General features: G+C 40.0%; 1 protein-coding gene and 1 long non-coding RNA gene across 5 annotated transcripts; one reads left to right on the top strand and one right to left on the bottom strand.

Annotated features, from left to right (window-relative positions):
- The first annotated feature begins 21 nt into the window (after positions 1 to 21).
- On the top strand, positions 22 to 10677 carry LOC130113145 (zinc finger protein OZF-like). Of its 3 annotated transcripts, none has more exons than XM_056280678.1 (9): positions 22 to 82; positions 3368 to 3535; positions 4061 to 4125; positions 5954 to 6122; positions 6205 to 6300; positions 6435 to 6524; positions 7649 to 7732; positions 7908 to 8150; positions 8572 to 10677. In XM_056280678.1, exons 2-9 carry the CDS (start codon positions 3409 to 3411, stop codon positions 9354 to 9356), a joined length of 1659 nt encoding a protein of 552 aa, XP_056136653.1. In that variant the 5' UTR covers positions 22 to 82; positions 3368 to 3408; the 3' UTR covers positions 9357 to 10677. The 3 variants fall into 3 exon arrangements, with proteins under 3 accessions (XP_056136653.1, XP_056136652.1, XP_056136655.1); XM_056280677.1 differs by lacking the exon at positions 22 to 82 and adding an exon at positions 1268 to 1378; XM_056280680.1 differs by lacking the exon at positions 22 to 82 and having other exon boundaries at positions 3438 to 3535; positions 4016 to 4125.
- LOC130113146 (uncharacterized) lies at positions 5783 to 13306 on the bottom strand. 2 transcript variants are annotated; one of them, XR_008810271.1, is made up of 4 exons: positions 13168 to 13306; positions 8932 to 9064; positions 7680 to 7729; positions 5783 to 6038 (listed from the first exon to the last, which is right to left on the bottom strand). It is a non-coding gene; the product is annotated as an uncharacterized LOC130113146 (long non-coding RNA). The 2 variants fall into 2 exon arrangements; XR_008810272.1 differs by having other exon boundaries at positions 6028 to 6114.
- Positions 13307 to 13646: the final 340 nt, after the last annotated feature.

Below are 13646 nucleotides of genomic sequence, written 5' to 3'. Positions count from 1 at the left end.
TAAAGCGGATTGGAAGTTGACAGAAAGTTGACTCAGTTCATGTGGACGCAACGATTATTGGCAGAAGCGTTTCATCAGTCATGTAAGTGACCGCTTCAGTCTAAACGGACTGAATGTATTCCCACCCTTATAAACGATGCAGGGAAAAAGATTTTGCTCAGTTTGAATGTGAAAAAGACAGTGCATGAAAGTGAGGGAATCGGATATTGTAATATCAGTAGATGGACAAGATGTAGAACACCTAGAGAGCTTCAAATACTTGGGTTCAGTTAAGAAAAATGACGGTGATTGTACAGATGACATTAAAAAAAACAGAATTACCTTAGCAAAGAAAGGAATGATGGAGATGTTATCAATATAGAAAGACAGGGGAATAAGAAAAGAAGTGAAAGTCAGTCTACTTAAAGAGCTCGTCTGGCCAGTGTTGTCATGTGGAGCTGAAGAAAGCGACGGTAAACAGGATAGAGGTTGCAGAGATATGGCTTTATGTAGGATGCTTCGAATAAGCTGTACAGAGAAACGAATGAATGCGAGCATCCTTAATGAATTGGAACAAAAAGAGGACTAATGGCGCATATAATGAAAAGAAAGTTATCATTCTTTGGTCATACCTGTCGTCCAGGTGGAAGTAAATTAACTAAGACAGCGATTTTGGGAACTACACCAGCAAAGCGCACGAAATGCCGACCAAAAAGGCAGTATCATGATGACATCAAAGAATGGCTTAGTCTGAAAATATCGGAGGCAACAAGATCAGCTTAGGACAGAAAGGACTGGAGGAGACTTGTTTGGCAAGCATATCATCCTGATGGTGCTGGCAACCCTCGCTAAAGAGGAAGCCTTGAAGAAGAAGGGAGTTTCTGGAGAAGGTGTGCTTTTAGACGCTCTCAGAAACATTAGAAATAAAGAAGTTATATCAGGTTATAGAAGAGTGGGAAATGATGGGAAGGACTTATTATTTTATTTGGCTAGTGGGGATTTATCCAAAGGAATTGAATCGAGTGCAACTGGACTTGGTATATATCTTGATCTAGTCAGACAGGCACGAACTGATGAAGCCTCTTGGATGAGAGGCGAAACGTCTTCACGGATATATACCAAGTCCAGTTGCACTCGATTCAATTCCTTTGGATAACCATGACCTGATGAATGAGAACATCCACAGACATAGTGGAGATTTAGCTTAAATTCATTAGATGGCGGTAATGCAATATTTCGGATGCGAACTGTCAATAAAAACCAAGCAGAAGAAGAAGAAGAAGAAGAAGACGCAACAGAAGAAGACGACGTAGAAGTGAAAGAAGAAGCAGACGAAGAAGAGAAAAACACGAGTGGAGGAGGAGCCGTCAGTGAGCGCATCACTATTTTTCCTGTTTGGGTCAGTTTTAATGCGATTTTACGTACTAATTAGTTAGAATAGACCGTCGCCAGTCTTCTTGTTGCGGTCCCTTAAAACAGAGAACCTTCAAACACGGCTGACACTATGTTCGAGGTACCATTCAAGTATTTAGCTCATAAGCGTTACCAAGCAATGTAAGTCGAAGCTGGCCTGCATACACGTTAATTGTACTTGGGCAATCGTGTGTTTCGCTCATTTGTTATTAACATAAACTACGAGGCAGATAATGTCCATCAAACAAGAACTTCGCCGGTGGTGCACTCATGGCCTCAGGTGAAATGGCTTGGAAAAGTTGACATTGGTTGTCTTCAATCTCAAATAACACTAAAACAGCGTCGCCATAGATTGCTGGCAATAATATATTGTGTTTTCGACCTTGAAAGTCACAAGTCTTCGTAACTAATGCTGCATTAAAGAGAACTCGGGGGTTCTCTATTAAGTCTTGGTTTGGGACTCAATTCGTATCGTAGAAACGACGTGAGGAAGGTAACAAACATGGTTGTGTGGAGAAATATCGAGGGACAAGAACTTGGAGTGCAGAAAACACAGTAAATTAGAATAACTGCTATAGACACCCATTGCCCACATTCCGGATTATTTGCTCCTCAAAGCGAAGCAATAATAGCACATCAATTAACCTTAACTATGTTTTGTCATGTACATTATAAAATTGCACATGGGCTCCCCAATTATTTGGATAAACTGAACTTGGGAGGATTACAATTATGTTATAACATGTCATCACAGATATTGTACTTACTGCTCTTTAAATAAACATGCTACATTTCATTAGGTAGTGTGACTTGGTTACTTTTGGTTATGGGATTAATTGGTGGCAGTTAAATCAACAGTTACTTTCCACTTATAGAATACAAAAGTGAAACACTGCAAATAGGTTTCTAATTAAAAGACTACTGCTAGTTTTTAGATCTTGCCAAGTAATGACCACTTCCCTTTTTTCCTTAGTTCCTTTCTTTGTCTGTTTTGTATCAGAGTTAATGAGATTCGAAGATACATCCTAGAAGAAAATTCAGTGCCATAGAATAAAACATATTGATGACAAATACAAACGAAATCCTAAATAACTTTGGCTACACTGTGAATGGCAATAAACACAAAATCTGCCAAGGTTTCCTTAGGTCATTCAGACTGGGATACATTTGGTATTGAAAGAGAAAAGAGAAATTGGTTAGAGTTCGTAACAACTAGGGGTGTAACCATGCAGATCGGGACTGATGTATCGATTCAGTGATCTAATATCATCGATGCAAAGTGAAAACATCAATCGATATCGTAATTTTTAAGATAAACCTAGGATATGAAAATTTTAAAGCTCAGTATCGCTAAAGCACTGAGCACACAGACAGAACCTTGTAAATCCAAGGTGATCAAACATAGATGTGCATGGTTTATGTTCATAATTGAAAGGTCATTAAGGGCTCTTTAAGTGGATAAAAAAAACCATTTGCACTTAAAGATGAGAAATGTGGCACTTTATTGTGGACAACAGGAGGTCTATTTTTATTTTCATTAAAAAGAATAGATGGTTTTTCATTTATATGTCTGGAAGAGCTCAGTAATAAAATTGTCAAATATTTTAGTTGCTTTTTGTGAGTTTATAGATGTAACTGATTGTGGCAAATGGTCATATAATATCGTCTCATATCGATCGCAGGCCCCTGAATCAAATTGAATTGAAATCATATCGTGGCGGATTTTGTGATATCAGCAAATATCGTATCTTTTCTAAAGAGTCAATATAATATCCTACTGTGATGAAACTTGGGATTTACACCCCGAGTAACAACTACATGAAATGTAATCCAAGGCTTAGAGGGTTCAGAGAAAAAAAGGGCAACAAAGGTAGTGGCCTCTGAAGTTTACCTAAACTTGTAATCGTGAGTTGAAAAAATAAAGAAGGGAAAGAAAGAACGGTTGTTCATGGCCCTGCCCTACGTCCTTTAATAGGCCCCTGGTGAACTCAAGCTGCTGATGTCATAGGCCTGAAGATGGCTTCTGCCAGCCTGATGGACCAGTCGCTCCATCTAACTATTAGGCTACAACAGGAGGAAGAGGAGAAACAAGAAGAAGAAAACATTTGTTCAACTGACCATGATAGTAGAGCAGTTGATAAAAGTAAGTGATACAAATCTCTACAAAATGCATCATAGCCATCAGTGATGAAATGACTTCATATTGTTTATTTTTGTGAGATTTCTCCTGTTTATTTTTTTATGTGATTTTCAGGCTACTGACTTTAGTGTGGGCCCAGGAACATTCCTTTATCATTTTCTCGGTGACTTTTTTGCCACAACTAATTCAAATTAATGGGAAGCATAGGGACAACAATAGTTTCCTAAATGTTAGTCAAATCACTGTAAATCACATTTGATTTTGTGTGAAATGAAGTCACTTTTTCCCAAAATCTAAAACCAGTAATGATGTGATTATCAGTTAATTTAAATACCTGTTAAAATCTGTTGACTGCTTTGTGAAACCATATGAATAACAGAATTCAATTAGTGATACACTCATTTCAGTTAGGTGTATCCATCTGAACTGGACCTTTATGCATTTGCCAAATTTTAAATGTATTTTGAATGTGTTTGATGTCAGTGCTGTATGTCGGGTATCTGCCCTGAGACAATCTGATTTTCATAGAAGGCAGTGTCGATGATGGCTCAGGCAAAACAGGAAGTCCCCAAACAGCACACGCTACTAGCAAGGTAATCTATAAATTATACTTTTGAAAATATATCCTAATATTAACACGTTTTGTTTAAATAAACTTACTTTGCCTTTCATTAAACAAAGAAATTCTGATCTTTTTTCTTCATCAAGCAATCTCTAGTTAGTATTAATATTGCCAGGGGAATTCTGCACCCGTAATCATGGAGCGTCTCAGAATTACTTCGTGGAATTTATACTAAATGTATGACTATAACTAAAATTACTTCTCCAAGGGCCAAGGAGTTATAAAATTCCCTGCATGTACTCTTAGGGAAGATTAGGGAGAAACTGACATCATTATTTTGTAATGAACAGAGACATTCTGATGTCATGCTTTTCTGTAAAGTGAGCATTGCACAGTGTGACACATTTCATGGACTTTTGGGGGCTAGCCATTGTTGCCAAGCAATGGACATCCAAGGAGCACTTGGTTGTGCTCAGAGAGTGGACAGCATAAACATCCGCAGCAACAAAGATTACAGCAGGACGTCTCTGTACGCTCATTACCTGCTTATTGTGTGACATAACAGTGGATTGAGTTTGTCAATCACAAGCCATATATAAAAATCTTTCTATATGTGCCCCTATTAATTGGTGTACATGTGGGAAATGTGCCAAATGCAGACTGAAGTGGTAAACGTCTGCTGTCAGGAAATAACAGGTTACGTAGCTAGTAAAATTTTATTCTGCTTTTGTCAAATGATAGCAGAATAAAATTTATTTATTGTATTATTCATCTATTATCTCCCTGCATTGTTGGTTATTTGTGTGATGGAGTTCATTAAATGCCTATAATACTACTCAAGTAGACGGTTTTATAAGAACGTTTATATTTACCAAGAAGACCCTAGTTTGACAGGCTTTTAGCTTGGAATATCTTCGCTTGAGCATAACTGCTTTTAGCACTAGCCTCGCCAAAAATCCAGTGTGAACAAACAAACATGTTGGCATATGGCTGTTGTTGGCCTCAAAAAAGAAACTTTATCCAATGTTGTCTGGTGCTTTCTTCTTTAGGAAAGGTGATCAAATTGAAAATCCATCATTGAACTGTGCCTGATTCAGGAAGCAGTCCTTGGGAAAATGAAGGGGATATAAAAGTTTGGAGTTGCACTGCTGAGCAATGGTGGTAAAAAGGAATTTTAACTACCGAATTTTCATTTTGTCTTCCTTTGGATGTCCATACAAAGGGAATTTGCCTTCGCATCGAAGAAGACTGTCTTCTCGACATTGCAATACGTGCTAACCAAACTCTTTCTGGTTTTGCACCAAAGTCTGACAGGTCTGCTCTACCGAACATTGCTTGAAAGCGGGCCAAATTAGCTGCTACTCAGGCATTATGAAGATGTGTTACATAGTGACGTAGATAAGTAACGGAAGAAAACGCTGGACTACAAACAAGGCATTTCAAGCAGTTTTCTGTCAGAGAGAATAACTCCATTTGGTGTGGACTTTGGGCTTTGTAACTCTGCAGACGTTTTACATGCACCTCCCAGCTATATAACACACTAAAGTAAAGGGAAAAATTCAAAAAGCCTAATATGACCTCTTTAATGAACAATGTCAATCACAAACTGTAATTCATTCAGATCAAATAGATTTCTTTTCATAAGCTCTGCATTGTCAGGTGTTCACAATACATCCTACCGCTCAAGGAATTGTGCGCAAATGTCTTCATCTCAACATCATCAATTTCTAAAATTGCCCCCATTTTCCTGAAATTCTTAGAATTCTTTTGTTTTCAGTACTTTTCAATGAACGTCATGTGAAACTAATGTCCTTCGGAGAGCTTTGGGCTGTATTTTTGATGGCTACATTTTGGCACAGGGTGGTGGTGTCACATTAGATTCTCAAGCACGAGGCCAAGACCAGAGGGAGTGCATCAGTCCAACGCTCATAATGGAAGTTATAACTGCGGAGGAAGAGGAAACAAGGAAGGGAGGAAAAGAAAAAGAGAGGGAGCTGACAATGTCAAATGTTTCTTCCACCTGTCAAGGTACAAAAAAAAAATCAAATCAAAATACTTATTAATGGAAATACCATTTCTGACATGTTGCTTATGTGTTGTTTTTTGCTAGCGCTAAAGCGACGTAGTAGAGGGAAGAATGTTCCAGAGGTATCTGTACTACCACTAGACCTCCCTGAGGAAGAGAGAGAAGTTCTGACAACTCCAGGTGAGTATAGGAGTTATAGTGGGGATTTTTTTTTAGTGATGACAGATATTTTGGGGGAGTCACAACATAAACCCCCAAGTCCATGCAGGTAAGGATCTCAACTGCTTCTAACACACGGCAGTTTTATCTTGTAGTGAAAAGGCGAACCCAAAGAAAGAGAGCTCTACCTACTGCATTGTCCTCCTCAGAAGAATTGAATTCAAAGACACTACTTCCCTTTCCAGGTATGAGAAAGAAAGAAAGTGCAGTGTAAGGAGCGTCCGGGTAGCATAGTGGTCTATGCCATCGCCTACCAACATGGGGATCGCCGGTTCAAATCCCCGTGTTACCTCCGGCTTGGCGTCCGTACAGACACAATTGGCCGTGTCTGTGGGTGGGAAGCCAGATGTGGGTATGTGTCCTGGTCACTGCACTAGTGCCTCTGGTCGGTCAGGGTGCCTGTTCAGGGGGGAGGGGGAACTGGGGGGATAGCGTGATCCTCCCACGCGCTGCATCCCCCTGGCAAAACTCTTCACTGACATGTGAAAAGAAGCGGCTGGCGACTCCACATGTATCAGAGGAGGCATGTGGTAGTCTGCGTCTCTTCCCAGATCGGCAGAGGTAGTGGAGCAGTGACTGGGACGGCTCAGAGAGCGGGGTGATTGGCCAGGTACAATTGGGGGGAAAAGGGGGGGAGTGCAGTTTAATGTATGGTAAATTGTAATAGACATTAAAAGTGGGATGGGAAAGTAACCTGCCAGAAGCCCAAACACTAAAAACAAAGTAGGTTTTTTTTTGGGATCCCCCCCCTTTTTTTCTCCCCAATTGTACCCGTCAAATTACCCTACTCTTCTGAGCCATCTCGGTCACTGCTCCACCCCCTCTGCCGATCTGGGGAGGGCTGTAGACTACCACATACCTCCTCCGATACATATGGAGTTGCCAGCTGCTTCTTTTCACCTGACAGTGAGGAGTTTCGCCAGGGGGACGTAGTGTGTGAGAGGGTCATGCTATTCCCCCCAGTTCCCCTTCCCCCCTGAACAGGCGGCTCGACCGACCAGAGGAGACGCTAGAGCAGCAACCAGGACACATACCCACATCTGGCTTCCCACCCACAGACACAGCCAATTATGTCTGTAGAGATGCCTGACCAAGCCGGAGGTAACAGGGATTTGAACTGGTGAGCCCCGTATTGGTAGGCAACGGAATAGACCACTACACTACCTGGACGCCCCCCTAAAGTACTTTAAAATAATATGAGTCAAAGAAAGGTGAGCAAGTCTTAGCATTTGTAAAGTGTAACCAGCAAATGTTTGGTATTTTCACTTGATAAATAACTAAAAACTTATTCATCTATTTTGAAACACAGAAAAGAGAAGTAACAGAAAGAGAAAACCTACCCTTCCGTTTGTTGTGGAAGAAAAAGCCAGCAATAGGGTTCCTTCCATTTCTGGTGAGAGCAAAATGAATTGACCATTCTTATTTCAATGAACAAATCAATGCCATTAACACTGTTGTCTTTATCTAGTTGCTGTCAGATTCAGGTAAAGGTTTTTAAAAAGGCCAATCTTTCTCTAGCAATAAATTAACATTATGGTTAAAATCCATCTTATGATTTCTCTGCACAGTGAAGAGGGGCCCTGGCAGAAAGTTAACTCCTATCCCAGTGAAAATACCCCCTGAGCTGCTGAAGATGGCTAAGGAGAAGCTAGACTACCACTGTTCAGTGTGTGGCAAAGACTTCCCTCATGTGTATAAACTCAAGAGGCATGAACTGACCCATACGGGAGAGAAACCGTACTGTTGCTCTATCTGTGGAAGGGGCTTCAACCAGAAAGGAAATCTCAAAACGCACTACAAGGTTCACACAGGTGAAAGCTGTCATTAGAGTGTTTACCCAAAATGTTTACCCTATTTCTATATCCATCAGTTTCTGTGTTTTGCAGATGAAGCACATTTGATATTTTTTACTAACTGCAAATATGTCCAATAAAAGAGATTTAGGGATTGGGTGTTAATTTGCAAATCAGAGCGCTCCCAGATCTTATTAAAATAATATTTAGAAATGTTCCGTATGTCATGTTTTAGTGAATGCACTACTGTTGCCATGTAAACATTAAATTATTAAAATGAGACTTGAGCTTGTTTAAAACAAAATATTTGTACTCAGTTCATGGCATGCCATATGAAAAACTTAAAAAGAAAACATGTTTTGCAAATCAAATATTGTCATTCTTCAATAGTATTAGATCTTAAAAGTGATTTGCCTTTGATTCCTATGTCTTTATGTAGGACTTAAAGGTATTGAGGATTGGGCTGACGAGATGAATCCCATGTCATCAAGGCCTCCACAATACCCTGAGATGCTGCCCAATGAATCCAGGACTGAGTCATCTGTACGCTGCCTGGAATGTGGGGCCAACTATGATAGTCTTTCAGCCTTACAAGCACACCACATTACAACACATACACACACAATGGCAGATGCAAACCCAGTTGTACAGTCTGAATTACAGCTGCACTTCTGTCATCGGTGCAGCGTTATGTTCACTGGCAAAGAACAGCTAGAGGAGCATATGAAGAGTCATGTCAAGGAGAAACCCTATTCCTGTCCAGACTGTGGCAAGAAGTTCATCAATGAGCGATACGTACAAGTTCACCAGCGCATCCATACAGGAGAGAAACCATTCCTCTGCTCCCACTGTGGCAAAGGGTACCACACAGCCTCATCTCTCAAGCTGCATGAGATGCAACATTCAGGAGAGAGACCCTTCGCCTGTTCCCTCTGTGAAAAGACATTTCGCATTAACTCCTCCTTAATGGCACATTATCAGACCCATATTAAAGAGAGACCTTTCCTTTGTAGTGTCTGTGGGAAAGGGTATACCAGGGCGGAAGAGCTGAAAGTGCACTACAGAATTCACACTGGAGAAAGGCCCTATCAATGTGGAGAATGTGGGAAAAGCTTCATCTATCGCCAGGGTCTAAGACAGCATCAGCGCACCCATACTGGAAGGCGCATAGGGCCCACTAGACAGCTCGGTAGACCCAAGAAACAACCCAGGCTTGAAAATTGACAATTGCTGTTAATTTTGCAACCAACTGGTCTTTTTGTAATCCATGTACTTATCTGTAATGTCTATCTGCCCCAGTCTAAATCAATCCAATATTTGCTCTTATGCCCGGTTGCTTCTGCCCAGAGGCACCAGTTCATGAAAAGAAGAACTACCACTTGTGTCAGCGTGGGTTATTAAAGGCAGATTGAAAGATTACTCTTTGTTCTATTAATGTTCATGTATTTACCATTTTCTGAAAGCCCATATGCACAGTTTTAGTGCCTTTATACCCTGCATGCCAGATGTTAGTGGACATTGTTTCCAATCAAGTGCAGTATTTTTGTTAAAATCAGTATTGGTGGAATAGAGGAGTTTTACAGATGTGTCTTGCTTTTTCTCCCATCATATAGTTTCAAGTGTTGAGCTATACCCATTACACTCCCAATCATCTCAGTCACTGTACTTCAACAAACTGGTGGTAGAATTGTTGTGTAGTAGCACTTAACTGTAATACTGTTCTCTTAACAGTGAATCATAAGGCAGTTATTTATTGTTGGAGTGGTTTGATGTATATTGCAGGGGAGCTGGTTCATAATAGATTCCCATGCAGATGTGAACAATCTAATGTGGGTCAAATAACCGTAACTGGATGATATCATCTCCAGCGTTTTGAGACAGATTAGCCATGAGAGCTGATTAAAAGAGGGTTATTTTCAGCATTGGGAATTCACAGATTTTGGTTGCCATCTTGTCAGAGAGGCTGAACCTGTGCAGTGTTTGAGGGGAAAAATTGTTCCATTTGCAAGGATAAATCAGGAACCGGGATTCAGGAACGCTTTTATATTTGTCTTTATTATTATAAATCAGCCTGTGGCTTTATAGGTTACAAATGATGTAATTTACTGGAGAATTTACAATGAGAAACTAAGCCCTTACAACTATAGCCTAATCCCAAATTATTTGTTTGTAAACTATCGGAGCAAATTTAAGAACGGACAATCCATGATGAGAATCAACAAGAAATGCTTACCCATCAGTGAATATACATAATTTTCACACAAGCTGTAGTTGTGATAGCATGTTTTGTTCTGACACCTGATGTTGCAGAGAATTGATCTGTCCTTTCCAAACTCATTTCTGTTTAAACTTGTAAAAAAAAATCAGAGAATGCCAGTTCCCCAAGGTAGGTAAAGTACAATTCTATAACAATGTAAACATAGCTCACATCCACGTGTAATGACTTTTCTGTTATGTTCTAGATTTTTTTTTTCCCCTGCGTTTCATTCTGTGGTTCATTTTCAGCTTTTTTTTTGTTGCATATTTTAGTTAAAATGCTGTCTGAATAAATGGGCTGTTGAGCACTTTGCAAACTGTTTTAATGTTTCGTGACTATAGTTTTATTATGATTATGAAGTTTATTATGTACATTATAGTATAAATTGCGGATTTTGTTATTGTTAAAGATGAACCAACAGGTCCTGGCTCTGTATTTAGGAAGGTTTTTCCTGCCAAATGGTCTCATAGCGAAGGCATATGATGCACCCCCTGTGCATGCCTTTGTAAAGGTTTTTTTTTTGTTTTTTGTTTTTTTAAATGGGGCCTTGTTTGACTGCGCAATGTGCATGCACAAGATTGCAGTATGCAGACATAACCAATCTCAATATGGACTGCATAACATTGTTTGCCAAATTGTGTTGAGATGGTGACTGGACTGCATAACGCTATTTTCTCCTCAGTACAATTTCTATTGTCAGGATTTACATATTACTTGCTAAACATTCTCTGCCAACAGGTCAATCATGGTAAGCCTGCATTGGTATCCTCAGCTGTAATACACACCCTACTTATAGTCATGCCACTGTGCACTTACTTCATTTCATACTTGGCAACACCTGTTCTTGTTTTACTTAATAATAATAACAATAATAATAATAATAAATTGTATTTGTGGGCGCCTATCAGAGCACTCAATGACACCTTACAGAACACTGTTAAAAACAAGCAGCACTGTATCAGACAGCATAAAATCAGAACAAAGCAGGGCAGACAATGAAAGGTTAATGCAACAGATAAGTATAACATCATCATCTGCACAAAACTCAATGACGTGTGGATACCTGAACTATTATGACATCAGTGGAGCTAAAATTTATATAAATAAAAAGTACAATAGATACATTGTTAATTTCTAGTAAGAAAGCCTATTTCATTTAAAGGGGAAAAAACAGCTTCATCAAGAAAATTACTTTTTCACCCATACTGTACCAGATGAAGTAGAATGATCTCTCTACACCGTTCCTTATTTCTGTATGTGTGTGCGAGTCTCTTTTTTTTGGTCCTTTTTTTGTCAAGGCAGTATGGGCATTTCTTCTTGTTTTACCATCCTTTAACAACTGGTATTGGTGTTAGCGTGATAAGCGTCTTCTTGGCTCCCAGTTCTCTCTCCAAACTAGAACTTGGATTCAAAGTAAATTCAGGACACCCAAGTTCATAAAAAAAAACTGAATGCACTCTGCAAGTGTGTGTGTGGGGGGGGGGGGGGACAGAGTGAGGCTCCACTATCAGTGCCTGACAGTTGAACGTGACGTTTCCATACCCTGTTTGCCCCAGTCAAATATGACTCAAAACATTTTATTCAGTTTCTGAAAATGCTATCAATAGCGTAAAATACATTTCAATGCTCAGAGACAGCTCCGTGTCAGGGATACTGGCCCTTGTTTTGGTGGGTAATGGATATCCGGACCCACACTCCAGTCCTAAAGGTGGCTGTAATGCACATACAGCAGAAGAAGACGAAGGAGAAGAACTAGCCCGACATGCTACCATGTTGTCGGTAGGAGCTAGCCATCGATAAATGTTATCGTCATTATTCAGATCAAGCGGAAAACAACCTAACATTTGTAGAATAGTGGCGCACAAATCCAAGGCCTGAACCCTGTGCTAAGCGAGTGATTAGGAGCCGCAATGAATGAGGTGAGTGTCAAATTGTCCTCAGTGCAACTTGTTAGCTCGCTATTTAGCGAACAAGCTGGCTGAGTGGTCCTTTTGGATACAACCTAAAGGCAAGGCGATTTATTCGTACAACACATTTCAGAAACAAGGCAATTCAAAGTGCTTTACAGAAAACATAAAAGGCGTTAAGACAAAATGTAAAAGCAACATAAGTCAAAAGACATTTAAATACAAATAAAGAGTAAAAGTTAACAGCGCAGCACAAGATGATAATCAAAAGGAAAGTCTTCAGCCTTGGTTTAAAACAACAGAGTTAGAGCGGACCTGCAGTTTTCTGAGCGTTTGTTCCAGATATGTGGTGCATAAAACTGAAAGCTGCCTCTCCGTGTTTAGTTTAGACTTCGGGGACAGTTAAGCAGACCTGTCCCAGACCACCTGAGAGGTCTGGATGGTTCATAGCGTAGCATAAGATCAGGAATGAATTTTGGCCCCTAAACCATTCAGTGCTTTATAAACCGAGAGCAGTATTTTAAAAATAAATTCTGACAGGAAACCAGTGTTCGACCTCAGAATTGGAGCGATGTGATCCACTTTTTGGGTCTTAGTCAGGACTCGAGCAGCAGCAGCGTTCTGAATCAGATGCAGCTAGTTGATCGATTTATTAGAGAGACCTGTAAAGACGCCGTAACAGTAGTCGAGTCGACAGAAGATAAATATATGGAAAGTTTCTCCAAATCCTGCTGAGACATAAATCCTTGATACATTTTGTTTCATGATAGCAAGCTGACTTTGTAATTATCTCAAGTGTGGTTATTGAAATTCAGGTCTGAGTCCATGACTACACCAGATTTCTCGCTTCGTTTGTGGTTTTTAACATTACCGATTGCAGCAGTTTCTTCAGCTTTGTCTTTGTTTAATTGAAGAAAATTCTGAGACATCCATTTGTTGATTTGTTCAACGCTCTTGCTCAGCGCTTGTATTCGTTTTGGAGTTTTACATGACGCAATGTGTGATCGCGCGCCACTAGTAAACTAAACGTGCCAAAAAATAATAGACCCCTTAACGCGTGACGTAAAAGCTGCGTTATAAATAAGATGCGCGCGCAGAACGTGTGGCAAAACGTGGCCGAGAAATAACGTGCGTACCGGTGAAACTCACTGACGAAAGCGTATAACATTTTTAATTAAACAGAGAAAACTTAGAAATTTGAGGAAATTGAATTCTCAGAATATGTTGAAGGTCTAAGCAAGGAAGACAGAAAGCATTACGAGTCGAAACTTAGGCTAAGCACTGGAGAAGACCTTCCCGATCCGTTCATGCTTGCTGCCGCTCAGTGGACAAGTGATATCACGAAGTTGC

This window comes from Lampris incognitus, chromosome 5, assembly GCF_029633865.1.
Source record: "Lampris incognitus isolate fLamInc1 chromosome 5, fLamInc1.hap2, whole genome shotgun sequence".
Classification (NCBI taxonomy): Eukaryota; Metazoa; Chordata; class Actinopteri; order Lampriformes; family Lampridae; genus Lampris; species Lampris incognitus.
Note: the sequence above shows the minus strand (reverse complement) of the source record. Positions and strands in the feature narration are given on the sequence as shown.

Excerpts from the sequence above, each read along its gene's own strand:
- LOC130113145 (XM_056280678.1), top strand. The coding sequence starts at position 3,409 with ATGGCTTCTGCCAGCCTGATGGACCAGTCGCTCCATCTAACTATTAGG. Across the intron at positions 6,123-6,204 it reads TGTTTCTTCCACCTGTCAAG|CGCTAAAGCGACGTAGTAGA; the intron begins GTACAAAAAAAA and ends GTTTTTTGCTAG. Across the intron at positions 7,733-7,907 it reads TAGGGTTCCTTCCATTTCTG|TGAAGAGGGGCCCTGGCAGA; the intron begins GTGAGAGCAAAA and ends TTCTCTGCACAG.